The 12767-nt window shown below is 60.5% G+C and overlaps 1 protein-coding gene across 2 annotated transcripts in view; it reads right to left on the bottom strand.

Annotated features, from left to right (window-relative positions):
- The window catches only part of OTOF (otoferlin), a 90729-nt gene that overhangs the window by 5924 nt on the left and 72038 nt on the right, over positions 1-12767 (bottom strand). For both annotated transcript variants that reach the window (XM_067703498.1, XM_067703497.1), the window contains 23 exons: positions 12392-12578; positions 12142-12262; positions 11481-11581; positions 11273-11363; positions 10995-11111; positions 10564-10716; positions 10050-10239; positions 9844-9968; positions 9354-9488; positions 8492-8653; positions 8164-8283; positions 7490-7651; positions 7244-7406; positions 6666-6736; positions 5123-5158; positions 4580-4705; positions 3585-3651; positions 2572-2702; positions 2334-2468; positions 1801-1938; positions 1371-1498; positions 1085-1255; positions 282-442 (listed from right to left, as the gene is read on the bottom strand). In XM_067703498.1, the coding sequence (XP_067559599.1) occupies positions 282-442; positions 1085-1255; positions 1371-1498; positions 1801-1938; positions 2334-2468; positions 2572-2702; positions 3585-3651; positions 4580-4705; positions 5123-5158; positions 6666-6736; positions 7244-7406; positions 7490-7651; positions 8164-8283; positions 8492-8653; positions 9354-9488; positions 9844-9968; positions 10050-10239; positions 10564-10716; positions 10995-11111; positions 11273-11363; positions 11481-11581; positions 12142-12262; positions 12392-12578 (2991 nt within the window). The remainder of the gene's footprint in view (positions 1-281; positions 443-1084; positions 1256-1370; positions 1499-1800; positions 1939-2333; positions 2469-2571; positions 2703-3584; positions 3652-4579; positions 4706-5122; positions 5159-6665; positions 6737-7243; positions 7407-7489; positions 7652-8163; positions 8284-8491; positions 8654-9353; positions 9489-9843; positions 9969-10049; positions 10240-10563; positions 10717-10994; positions 11112-11272; positions 11364-11480; positions 11582-12141; positions 12263-12391; positions 12579-12767) is intronic.

Raw genomic sequence — 12767 nt, 5'->3', positions numbered from 1 at the left:
TGTAAGAACTGAGTGGCCTTGGGCAAGTCACTGAAACCCTTTGGGTCTCGGTTTTCTCATCTGCAGAATGGGGAGAACCTCCCTACCCTACAGGGATGCCGGGAGAGAGAGTGAAGGGGACAAGTGAGCAAGCGCTGTGTGGGATGGGGAGAAAGGGTGGAGGCTGGGCGGACAGGAGGGGGACAGTGGGGTGATGAGCGGATGGGTGGTCCCACCACAGGGAAGTGTGGGTCTTTCCTTCGCCTCTGACACCCCCATAGCTTTGTCCAGCATCCTGTTACCGTTCTCGTCCTCGATCTCGGAGGGCCCTGTGAAGACGCGGTTGGACACCTTCACTCTCCCAGGGGGCCCGAAGTGGGGGCCGTCCACTTTGCCCTCCTTGCAGAGGCGGGTCAGGATCTGGCTGGGCTTCATGGGGTCCCGCCAGATATTGTAGCCGTGTCTGTCGGAGGAGACACATGGGCTGGGTGGGGCTCAGGGTGCGGCTGGGCCATCCCCAGGTGGTAGATGGTCCTGGCCGGTTTCCTTAGGTTGGCCGTTGCTCCGTGTCAGCAAGTGAGCCCTGCCCTGCGTTCCAGGATCAGCTGACACACCAGGGCTGCTGCAGGCTGATCCCTCCTGCCCTGGGCTCCGGCCCACATGCTCAGTGTCCCAAGGATGAGTATCCAGTCTCCCCCAGGGCAGCCCGCACCATCCCCCCACCGTGTCCCCTCTAACGGAACTTCAAAAACTCCCTGAGGAAACTGATAACACAAGAGGTTAAGGGCCTTGCCCAGGGTCACGCAGCCTGGCAGTGGCACAGGGCGGCCAGATCCTCAGCGCACTCTTCCTAGCGCGCTTCTGCCTCTCCTCCCAGCCCGCTTTTCTCTCATCTTGTTTCCTCTGTCCTGGAATCCCCTGTCTCTCTCCTTGTCTTGGAATCTGCAGTCCTGGCCCCTGAAGGCTGAGCCCAGAACCTGGCGGGGTGGAGGCCTGGCTGGGACAGAAACCATAATATGTCCACCTTCCCAAATCCCACGGTCTGCATCTTGGTTTTGGAGTCAAGGTGCAGTAGGTGCGCCCTGCCCCGCCCTGCCCCACGCACGTGGAGTAGGTCTGCGCGATGCCACAGGTGGCGCGGTGCTTGCTGTAGAAGCGGTTCTCCAGGTCGATCTTGGTTTCCCCAATGAGGTCATCGGTGCCTACCAGATCCCAGTCGTATACGGCTACCGTCAGCAAGGATTCCATGGGGAAGGAGGCCTCGATGTCAAAGGACCTTGTGGGACAGGGTTGGGAGAAGGGTTGAGGGTTGGGCTGGGGTAGGGTGGAGTAGGAGGTGGTCTGCTCTGGGGAAGTTGGGGCAGGTGGAGTGGGACACCAGGAGGCCTTACTTCCCAAAGATGGGGTTGAGCTGCTTGGAGATGTAGTTCTCCTTGTCACGGATGTCAGTCTTGCCTAGCCGGATGGCGATGTAGGGGTCGGCTTTGCCATTGATGTCTGCGGGGTGCAGGTCCGTGGCCTGGGATGGGAGGGGTGCTCCTGAGCAGGGCCCGGGCACCTTCATCTTCCAGTATCCCTGCCCCTCTCCCTGATGGTCCCATGACAGTGAGGGGCAGAATCACGGACCAGGGACTTGCTGTGTGACCCTGGGCAAGTCCCTGACCCTCTCTGGGCCTTGGCTTCCTCCTCTATAAAGGATGGTACTAGACCAGCTGACCTCCCTGGTGTCTTCCAGTTGGGGGCTGTCAGTCTGTAGCTGCTTCAGCCCTTCCTGGGCGGGAGGACCAGGAGCCTGGGGAAAGGATGTGAGGGGCCTCTCACCCGGACCACGTAGACCCGGACCAGCACGTTGATGGGGTCGTTGCTGGGGATGCCCTGGAACATGCCATAGGTGGGGTCATAGCCGGCTTCCCGGGACACGTCCTCTGGGAGTGGCACTTTGTATACGCAGAGGGAGCCCTGGGGTGAGGCAAGAGTGGGTCAGGGTGCAGCTTCCCGTGGCACAGGCAGGGGTGGCATGCAAGATAGCCAAGAGCACTGAGGGTCTGCGCCCTGCTGCGGTGGGGCCGTAACCCTTTAGCTGCGGTGGGGCCTTAACCCTTTAGTTGCTGGGGTATGGAGAGTCAGGGGTTCTGGAAGGAGTGGCTGGAGTGGGAGGGGCAACTCTGAGGTGGGTGGAGTGGGGAGGTGGGTTTAGGGCAGATGATATTTATCAATCAGCGTGGAAGTATTTTTATACTTTACCAACCGGGTTGGCTGACAGTTCCACCTGGCTGTCAGCCCCGGGCTTGGGCTGGGGAGAAGAGCTGGTGGGGGGCTCAGGACTTAGGGCCCACCTGTGCTCCCTGCCTGACCTTGAAGCGCCCCACGATGCGCTCCTCCTCAGTTGCGCCGTCCTCGTTGTCCCCCGTCTTGCCCCGAAGCAGGTTGAACGTGTGCAGCCAGTCCTCGAAGCTGTCGAACTCTGACTCCAGCTCCTTGGGGTACACCTGAGCCAGGCCGGGCTGTCAGGGGCTGAGGCCGGTCCACTGGCCTCTGTCTTGCCCCCGGTGTGACCCTACTTTCTGGCTAGGTCTGCTCCCAGACCCTCACCTTGAGTTCATCAATCTTGGGTTTCTTCTTCTCAGGGGCCTCAGACCCTTGGCCTGGGCTCTGGGTTCTCTTCTTCTTCTCCTCCTTTGCAGCCCTTGACTTCTCCTTGCCCTTCATCAGCCCCTTCAGGCCTGGCCAGAAACAGACAAGGGGGCAGAAATGATGTGGCAGGAAGGCCTGGGCTGGAGACCCAGCTCTGTCGCTTTGCTGATTTAACTTGCAGGTCTCTGTGTGCTCATCTGTAGAAAATGCAGACAATGCTGCCTGGCGTGCCCACCTCACATGGGAGCAGGGCACCAGTATGCCAGAAATGTGCAGAGCCTGTTGTGTGCCCTTTGACAGAGAGGGGCGTGGAAGGAGCTTGGGTCTGGTGCCAGCTCACTGTGCTCTCTGGCCTCAGTCTCCTTGTCTTTAACATTAAGAGGATTGTTCTGTATCAGCATTTCCCAAACAGCATTCAGTGGAACACTAGGTGTAGGCGTTCTTGGAATGCTTTAAAAGAAAAGATATATATGTGTGTGTGTGTGTGTGTGTGTGTGTGTGTGTAAAATGAGCTGGGGAAATATTTTATCATGTCTTCCTTTTAGAGATTTATAATAGCATTTGTATATTAAAGGCACTGAGAAGTCCCGCACCAAGGGACCTGTTCAACCCATTTGACCCCAGAACCCTCTGTTCCCTTCAGAAGACCCATTAATAGTGTTCCATGGAAAAGGTCTGGAAAATACTGAATGGGGTGAGCTCTGAGATCCCTTCCAGCTCTGATGTTCTGTGACTCTAAATGTCTGTCCCTCACTGTGGCTGCTGAACTGGTCAGAGTAAAAGCCACTCTAGATAAGGGCCTCAGCCTGCTCTCTGGTGCGCAGGGATGCCTGGTGATATCTGCTGTTGGCTGCTGCAGCTGTGAGGGCCCATGGGAAGGGGAAAGAGAAGCAGCTGGTGTGACAAGCAGGGGAGCCACCCATCTGGGGGGCTGGGAGGGAGAGGCAGAGATCCAGGGCTCCAGGGCTCACCCTCAGTGTTGTCCATCTCCTCCTTCTCCTCCAAATCAATTCCTGAGGCCTCTTGCTGTTGAAGTTGCTGCCAAAAGATGAGGTGAGGAGGAGGGAAGGTGGGTTTCCTAGGGAGGTGTTTGTTGAACCCACACTGTGGTGTCAGACCAGGCTTAAATGCTTAGAGGCAGAAACTCTTTTCCATTGGGTTTCAAACCCATGATGTGCTTAAGCGGGTTAAAAAAAAGTTTATGATGTGTACAATGTGACTTAACTGTACTTAGGGGTTATGATTCTTTAATTGTGTATGATTGAAAAATATGCGCTCTTTAATGTTGCTTCTTAGTGGTATTATTATTTTAATGCAGAAAAGTATAACTGAATAAGAAAATGTGCCTTATTTTCTTCAGTCAGTACACACTGGACACTAAATCATTGTTTCATCCAAGGTGTCACCGCCACCTGGTGACAGCCTGTGCAAATTACAGGAATAGACTCGAGACAATGGGCAGCCTCTTGGAGCTCCAGGCTGGCCAACTTGAATCGAGGAGGTGTTGGTGGGAGAAGATACTACTAGGTGTCCCCCAGTTATCTGCTCTCCTCCTCTCTAAAAGTTTTTGGCACACAGCTACCTAGCTAAAGATTACATTTCCCAGCCCCCCTTGCAGCTAAGTGTGGCTATGGGACTCGATTCTAGCCAGTGTGAGCTGAAGTGATATGTGCAGCTTCTAGGCTGGGCCCTTAAAAGGAAAGGAGTATGTGTCCCCTTCTTCTCTTTACCCTTCCCGTGGACTAGTATTAGGACGTGACGGCAAGCCATCTCTAACCACGCAGATGCCAGTAACAAGATGGCAGTGTCTTGGTCCCTGACCCCACTGAATCACCATACCAACCTTCTTCTTGTTCCCATCAATCTAACTTGCTACAGCAGTTTAACCTGTGCTCTAACATGGATAGTAAACATCACACACAACTCAGGTCATAGAAAGGGCCCCCTGCCCAGGCCAAGGCATCACCTCTTTCATGGTATCGATGGAGGCAAAGTACTTGGACCACCAGTCCAGCATGCTCTCGTCAGGCTCCTCCTCCTCTGGTTCTTCCGAGCTGCCCTTCTTCTTCTTCCTCTCTTTCTCCTCATCAGCCTGCAGGGTTGGCTAGGTCTAGAGTCCTGCCTACATCCCTGCACCCTGGCCATTCCCGGAGACCTGAACAATCCGGGGTTCCCCCACTCATTCTGACCATCTGCTCCAGGAAAGCCCTGGGCTCCAGGAGGCTCTGTGGGGCTACCGACATCAAGGTCAGGGCCTTGTTTTATGGAAGTGGATGTCACGGCCCAGAGAGGGTCATGACCTGCCAGCATGAGCCCCCAGCCAAGGCAGGACTGCCTCTCATGGGCCCTGCAGTCCAAACAGCTCTCTCCCTCTGCCTCTTTGGAGGGGTGAGATGGCCGGGGCATCAGGGGGTATGGGGTGGCTCGGTCCCTGATGCTGTCTTCCTTGGTCTGATACCCTATGTAGTACAGGGTCTTCTCTCCCCAGAGCCCCCCGGCTGGTCCCCACACTCACCACATCCACCTTGATGACGGCATCAGAAGCCTGCAGAAAGGAACCAAGGAGACAGGGACAGACTTAGCCACTGGGGCCGGAAGTGGTAGGTAGCGGCTGGCCAGGGAGGGTGGAGGAGAGGGAGCCCAGGCAGGGATGTTCCCTGTGTCGTGAGCGCCATGCTCACATGGCCAATTCTGGGTCTGTGGAAGGTCTGCCTTGAAGTTGTTTCCTCAGACCTTCCAGGGTGGTGGTTTGCAAACTTGGCTGCACGTTAGAATTACTGGGGGCTTTTAAAAATCATCAGTTGCAGGGCTCCACTGAGTCCAAATGAGGGTACTGGGCACCAGGAGAGTTGTAAACTCCCCAGATGACTGCAGTGGGCAGTCAGAGTCAAGAGGGGAGGCGGACACGGCATGAGGCTGGAGGTCAGTAATGTTGGCTGGATGAAGGACAAGTGCCTTAAAAAGTAAGTGGACACAAAATTACACAGCTGAAGAGGAACCTGGTGAAAAGGGCCCCACCGGAGTCCAGGGCCTGTGGGACGATGGGGCAGCTCAGGTCTGTGCCGTCCTCTTGGTTCACTGATGGCCTGAAACCAGGGGGCTTCCCCACCCCAGCCCTGCCTCCAGGAGGAACAGGCTTCTCAGGGAGGAGCTCAGGAAGCTGGAAGCCGAGGGGGGTGTGGCATCTCCAGGTGTAGCCCCAGAGCCCCTGGCAGTGCCATCCCAGGCCTGCAGGCCAGGCCCCGGGCCTCGACTCCTCCCCTTTTCCATGAGCCATGCCCCGTGCTAACTCAGCCTGCTGGCTGGGACTCTATGGGGACCAGGATGATGAGGTAAGGAAGGATCCTTTCAGACCGGACTCAGATCTCAGAGGCTAGGAGACGCCCCTGTGCTGTGTGACGCACATGCAGTCAGGAACGGGATTTGGAGAATGTGGTGGGAAGGAAGCCTGCTTCCCGCCCCTCTGTCCTGTCTGGATTCAGGATGGCTTGCTCCAGGCCAGCCTCCATCCCGCCGTCCCCTGCTGACGCCATGTCCGCATCCAAACACCGAGGTGACAGGTCTCCCTCTGGCAGACAAAGAGCCCCGGTCCCAAAGCCAGGAGGAATAACGAGCTTCCACCTGGAAATCCTGCCCCAACCCACACCTTGGGAGAGTTGTTTGTAAATGGCTGGGAAGGAAAACCGGGGACCCTCTGGAAAGAACACTGGTGTTTGCGCAAGGAATCCATTGCCTATGGTGTCGTTCGTTGGAATAAAAATAATTGCAGGCTATCACTTCACACGGTTACTGCTCTCTCTGTCTCTCATACGTGTGTACCACGTGTTCATGCACATGTGCACACACACGCGCAGAATTGAGAGTCTCGCCTTCCAGGACAGTATAGGATGGGGCTGTGCGTACGTGCAGTCAGGGTTAGCCCCGGCCCATCGCGCGCCAAAGGAGGAGTGACTTAATGTGTCGTCTTGTGTGCGGGGTGGCCCGGCTCTGGGAAAGTGTCACCCGCAGTTGCACGTCCCCAGCCAGCGTGGGGCTGACCCCAGGCGCCTTACCGCATCCAGCTTCACCACAGTCTCCAGCTTCTTGACAGGCACCTCCGGCTCCATGTTCACCACGACCTCCCCTGTGGGGTGAGAAGAGGGGCCCCCACTGTACAGCACACGGCGGCCCTGGAGGAGCCCGCCTGGACAGAGAGACGGACAGACAGACGAGGAGGAGCAGGCGGAACCGTGAGAGTCAGGGGTGCTTGGAAGGGCCAGAGGCCTAAAGCTGATTCTAGAGCTTTCCAGGGGAGAGGGAGGAGGTGAGCCAGAGAGGAGGGTGAGGTGTGCTGGGTGACACAGTGGAGGCCGGGGGGGGGTGGGGGATTCGGGGGGTTGGGACGGGGGGGTCCTGGGTCTTCTCCAGGAACCGGCTGAGGAAGCCATCTGCCCTCAGGCCCTCTAAGAACCCCTGGGCTCTGGCCTTTCTGGCACTAGAGCTTGGGGCCACCCTGGGCAGCCTTCCTTGGCCCCCAGGGCGGGACCTCCCTCCTGGCCTCCCCGGCCCACTTAGAGATGGCCCCAGGAGGAAACCAGGTGGGCTGCCCTGTGAGCCAGAGGCCCTGCGCTGGGCCTCAGGAGCGCCATACCCGAGGCGTTCCAGGTGGGGGCCGAGTGGTCCGGGGGCCGGTAGATGAAGCGCCTCAGGGAGCTGACGGTGTGGGAGCCGACCAGGGTGTAGCGGCCGAAGGCCCGGCAGTCCACCACGCGGATGTTCAAGGGCGGGTGCAGGAGCTCGTTCTCCGGGAGGTCCTGGGGGTGGGGCAGGGACTCTGAGCTCAGAGAAGGGGCAGAGGCACCCAGCTCTGCCCAGGCAGGTCCCGGCCCACACTCACCACTTCAAAGCACTTGACGAGGGTGCTGAAGTTGGGGTTCTTCTTGTAATTGTGGATCAGGGACGACTGCACCCCCTTCCCCGCGCACTCGACGTCTACCCGCGGCCGGTCCACCTGGGCCAGGTTCACCCGTTTCAGGTCCCGCAGACCCCAGAACAGCACCTGCGTGGGGGGGCGGTGGGGGGAGAGGACAGCCCCTCAGTAAAGGGCATCAGCTGCGGGCAGGCAGGGCCACCCGAGGAGGAACCGGGCTGTGGGTGGACCGTGCATCAGGAGGGGCAGGGCTGGGAGAGCCGAGGAGGGGCGGGTGTCCTGAAGGCTCTTTGGGGTGAGGGTGGGTGTTGGGGGCAGATGGGAGGGCCGGGAAGGGTCCTGGACTGTGGCAGTGTGACTCAGTGCAAAAGCGGCAGGCGCCGGACGGTCGCGAGCCTGGGTCTGCTACTGGCCCCTGGGTGTGACCTTGGGCCAGTCACTTCTCCTCCTGGGCCTTCAGTGTCCTTATTTGAAAACCGGAGCATGACCTGAGGTTGCTGAAGACCCCTGGAGTTTGATGCCAACAGTGTAATGCATGCCTATGACCCTCATGGAGAGAGAGTGAGGGGGGCCAGGGAGCAGAGCACAGCAGGGCCTGTTCAGGGCAGGGCTGGGAGGGGCCGGATGGAGTCCTCACACACCTCTATCCGGTACTTGCTGAGCACGGGCCGGATGCCCATAGGCACAGGCATGATGGGGCCTCGGTCCATGTCCACTGGGCCATTGATGGGCGGCAGGTCGGCCTTCCCTGCTGGTCCAATCTGGGGAGTGGGGGACATAGTGTCACACCCTGGGGAGCCCGGGGAGAGGGCTCTCTCTCCCCATGAGTTATCTGGTATGTGATCTGGGGAGACAGGGAAGGCTGAACAGCCCAGGTCCCCAAGAACCACACCCCCAGCCCCCTGGCCTCACAGCAGGATGGGGAGGAGAAAGGCCCCTGGCCCAGCCCCCTCTTTCCAGCAGCCCCACCTGCAGCAGCTCGAAGGCGGCCAGCAGGTCCCCGGCCGTGGCGTTGCCGCGGTAGATCTGGTAGTACTCGAGCTGGGGCGGGAAGCGCGGCGGGCAGTATGCCTCGTCGGCCATCTTCACCAGGGGCTTGGCAAAGGTCCGGCCTATGAAGTCGGTTTTGCCCTGATGCGACAAACAGCCAGGGTGGCCTCTTGGTGCTTGAACTGACCAAACGTGTTCACACCTGGGATCTCATTCAGTCCTCACCACAGCCCCATGTAGTTGCAGGTGTGATCACCCCATTTTACAGATGGGGGAAACCAAGTCTCGGGCTAGCTCCAGGCCATGCTGGCAATGAATGGCAGATGCAGGACTCAGGACTACCTCTAGTCCAGAGCTCACTCAGGGCACCCCAGTAGCTGAGGCGGCTTGTAGGAAGTGGCTCCCCAGCTCTGGAGGGGTCACCCTAATCCTCCACTCCCTTACTCCAGAGCTCCCATGGAGAGCTATGAGGCTGTTACTGACTGTGGTAGGTGTGGGCAGGGCTGGGGGGGCCCTCAAATGGGGGAAGGCTGGGGACAGCAGGCTTTCGGGGCACATCTGGGTCTGAGCTTAGTCTGTCTGTGCCGGGAGGTGGGACGCCCTGGCCTGTCTCCTCCCTGAGGCCCCAGAGGCCCACAGCATCGGGAAGGGGTCAGGCTGCAGTGACAGGGCAGGAATCACCCGGGGTCTCCTGGAGGGGCTGGTCAGCAGCCCAGACTCCCAGCTTCCCCGGCAAGCACCCTGGCCAAGGGGCTCTGGGGGTGGGCTGTGGAGGTGACCGCTAACGCAGGTGGAGTGCGGGGGAGGAGGCGTGGTCCCTGGTGCCAGAGCCCACCCATACCATGCTGTCCTGGTCGTAGATTTCGATAACAATGATGGGGGGGTCGTCCCGCAACTCATGAGCTTCGCCATAGAGCTCCAGGTTGTCGAACACCAGCATCTGGTCCCAGGTGGGGCACAGGGTCTCATTCAGCACCTGCAGCATGGAGGGGGGGCACAGGTAAGCGATGGTGGATGGGCAACACCCGAAGAGGAGTCACCCCCAGTCACTGTGGTTTCAAGGGGACGCGGGAGCACGAGCGCCATGTCCCCTGACTCTTCTGGGAATCTTAAAATGAAGGCTGATGTGAGGTCTGCTCCTGACCCTCTCTCCCAGCCCCCCGCCAATGTCTTCCCTGTCTTCTGTGTGGCCTGGGCCTGCAGTTATCTGCCAGGCTTCCCCCTAAGGATCTGGGGTACTGGCTGGTCTGTTTCTCCAGGTCCCAGAGGCTCCCAGGCCCCCTCCAGTGCTCTCAAAGCCAGAGCCGCGCCCTCCTCCCCGGGGCCCTCACCTCTGTGCACTGACTCTGGTTGATGAAGAAGACACGGGCGAAGGGGTCCGAGAGACCGCTGCTGTCGGCGGCAAAGAGGCTGCGCGCCTGGTACATGTGGGCGCGGAGCTGGAAGGCCTGCTTCTCTGTGGGGGGAGCAGGCTGAGGCTCAGGGAACAGGCCACCCGCCGGTGCCCTCCCGCCCGGGCCCGGGAGCCCTCGCTCACTGGTGTAGACCAGGCTGATGGGTGGGACGGCGTGCAGGCCCGCGCCCTGGGCCGCCTTGACCTCCTCGAAGCCGCAGGGCAGGCCGCACAGAAAGTCCTTGCGCTGCTTGCTGAGGCCCAGCCACAGGTAGAGCTCCAGCTTGGCCTGCACCGTCCAGCCGGCCGAGCCGAAGCCCCGCTTCCCTGGCAGCTGGCGGGGGGGCGCAGGGTCAGCTGCCGGAGCCCACGGGGTGAGGAAGGGGCAGGAGGCTGGAGGAGGCTATGGGCAGGCGGGCCATGCCCTCCGCAGCCGTCCCGCTGGGCTGTGTGGTGCGGAACACAGGGCAGAAGGGCACGGGCAGGGGGGGACCCGCCACCCCTTTCCTATTCTCTCCAGCTCTTCTCTGAGCACCCCGTCAGCTCAGGCCAGCTGGACCCAGGGGTGGGGGTGCTGCTCCCTCCAAGGGGAGGTTGACCCCTTGAAAAAGCGCAGACCCCAGCCCCTCCGCCCCCAGTCTTGCTCCCCTTCCGGCACCTTGAGGAAGAGTGTCTTGACCTTGGCGCAGTCCTTGCCCAGCTCGTCCTCCACGATGGAGAAGAGCAGGTCCTTGGAGGGCACCCGGGCGTAGGCGATGCGCTTGTTGTTGCTCATCATCCAGATGAAGACGTCGGGGATGCTGTGCTGAGGCTGGGGTGGGGGCGGGGTGGGCGCCCAGTAAGGGAGAGGCCCTGCCTCTTGGCCAGGCCTGAGCCCACAGAGGAAAGGACCCCGGCGCTGGGTCCTACTTCTCCTCCCACCGATCCAGCGGGAAGAACACGGGACGGGGTGAAAGGCTTGGTCTCTCCTGTCCCCCAACGGCTGTCAGAGCAGGAGGGGCCTCCTGGATGGTCTGGCCCAGCCCCTCCCGGGCAGCCCCCCTTCCGCCACCTCGGATCACTCTGGTTTGGGGCTGGCAGGGGGCGCACCTCGTCTGCCAGGAAGCGCAGCTTGTGCAGGAAGCTCTGGCACAGCCTCAGCTTGTCCCGCACTGTGTGCCGCTTCACCTGTGCCCGCAGGGTCTTGGCCTGCTGCCCCATGCTCTCCTGCCGGGGTCGGGGGTGTAAGTGGGGCTCAGGTCATGACACACGATGGAGGGTCTGGCCCTGGGGGCTGTGACCTCAGAGACAGATGTCCCCCACCTCGGGTTCCCTTTTCACCTCCAGACCCTCCCTCCGTCCCCGGTGTGGTCCAACCGCATCCTCACCAGCTCCCGCATGCAGGATTTGAGGCGCTCCCGGTCCAGCCTAGTGCAGGACCAGTGGCCCTGGTCCTTGTCCGCGAGGGAGAGGAAACGGCTGGGAGGAGAAGAAGCAGGGCTTAGCAGAGCCCACCCGCCAGCAGGAGGCGTGCAGATGCCTCCTTCTCTGCAAACCCCCCACTTCTGACCCCCCATTGGCAGCCCTGCCACTTACTGGCAGCCACAGCTCAGCTCCTCCAGGACGCCCCGCAGTCGACGCTCAGGGTAGGACTTTTCCGTTTTGATCATCTCCTGCACATCATTCAGGCCTTCTTCCTGTGAACCAGGAGTGTGAGCCACAGCCCCCTCAGCCTCCCCAAATGTCTCCCCCATTCATCAGGGGGATGAGGGGCTAGTGCCCTAGGACCTCCCACGAGCACCATCTCTGGACTGTCTCGCCATCACAAGGAAACACAAATTTTCCGCGTTCTGTTTTCAGAACCTGAAGGAAGAAGCCACCTCTGGGCCATGAGTCTGTGGTCCTGGTGGACCCACAGGGGTCGGACAGAACTCAGGGCTAGATGCAGGGGGTGGGGGAGTGCAGGCCAGAGACAGAGGGGTTGGCCAGTCACCTCCAGGGAAACCCGGGGCTGGATGGGCCAGGGTTCCCAGACTCCACTCCGGGCAGCCCTCAGGCTCTCCACCGCTCTTGGGACTGGGGCGGGGACAGGAACACAGGTTCTACTGGGGCCATTCTGCAGTTCCTCCCCCAACCCCACGGCATGCTGCCGGGCAGACAGGACTTGTGTGTTGCAGGGGAGCTGTCCAAGCTGGGCGAGGCCCTCTGAAGCATACGCCCTCCGCCTTTCCCCTCCCTGCCGTGGCCTGGCCCTGACCAGCTTGTCTGCGATGTGGTCTATGATGTTGGCATTGTAGAGGCGGCGGCGCTGGTCCGGCCACCAGCTCTTGATGTAGATGCAGGGCTTGCGCTCCAAGTAGGGCAGATAGAAGTAGTTCCTGGGGTGGGAGCAGGCGGGAGGTTGAGGACTGGGCACCCGGGCAGGTGGGGGTGGGGCGGGGCCAGGCCGTGAGAGGACGGGAGGCAGCAGGCAGGGCTCCCAGGACCCTCTGTCCTGGCCGGCTCACCTGTCGGTGATCTGGGGCCGCATGGGTGGGCTGGAGGAGACTGAGGCCAGGTCCCCACCGTCCTCAGTCTCGTCGTCACTCGACTTCTGGATCAGATCCACTTCCTCCTCGTCCCCAGGCTCCTTCTGAGGCCGAGGCCGAGGCCGCTGGGGCCGAGACAGGCCATCGACTTCGTTCCCATAGTTGCCTGGAGGCAGAAGGGGGCACCCGAGGGCCTAGAGTCCTTTTCCCACCAGGCCCCACCCTGCCCTCCAGTCCAGGGGTCTGTGGGAGGGAAGGGGGAGAGTCAGGGAATGGGGCTGGTGCTCACAGGTCTGTACCAGCTCAGACACGATAGAACACTCGCCAGAGGAAGGGGCCGTGTCCTGCACTCCTG

This window comes from Pseudorca crassidens, chromosome 14, assembly GCF_039906515.1.
Source record: "Pseudorca crassidens isolate mPseCra1 chromosome 14, mPseCra1.hap1, whole genome shotgun sequence".
Lineage (NCBI taxonomy): Eukaryota > Metazoa > Chordata > Mammalia > Artiodactyla > Delphinidae > Pseudorca > Pseudorca crassidens.
Note: the sequence above shows the minus strand (reverse complement) of the source record. Positions and strands in the feature narration are given on the sequence as shown.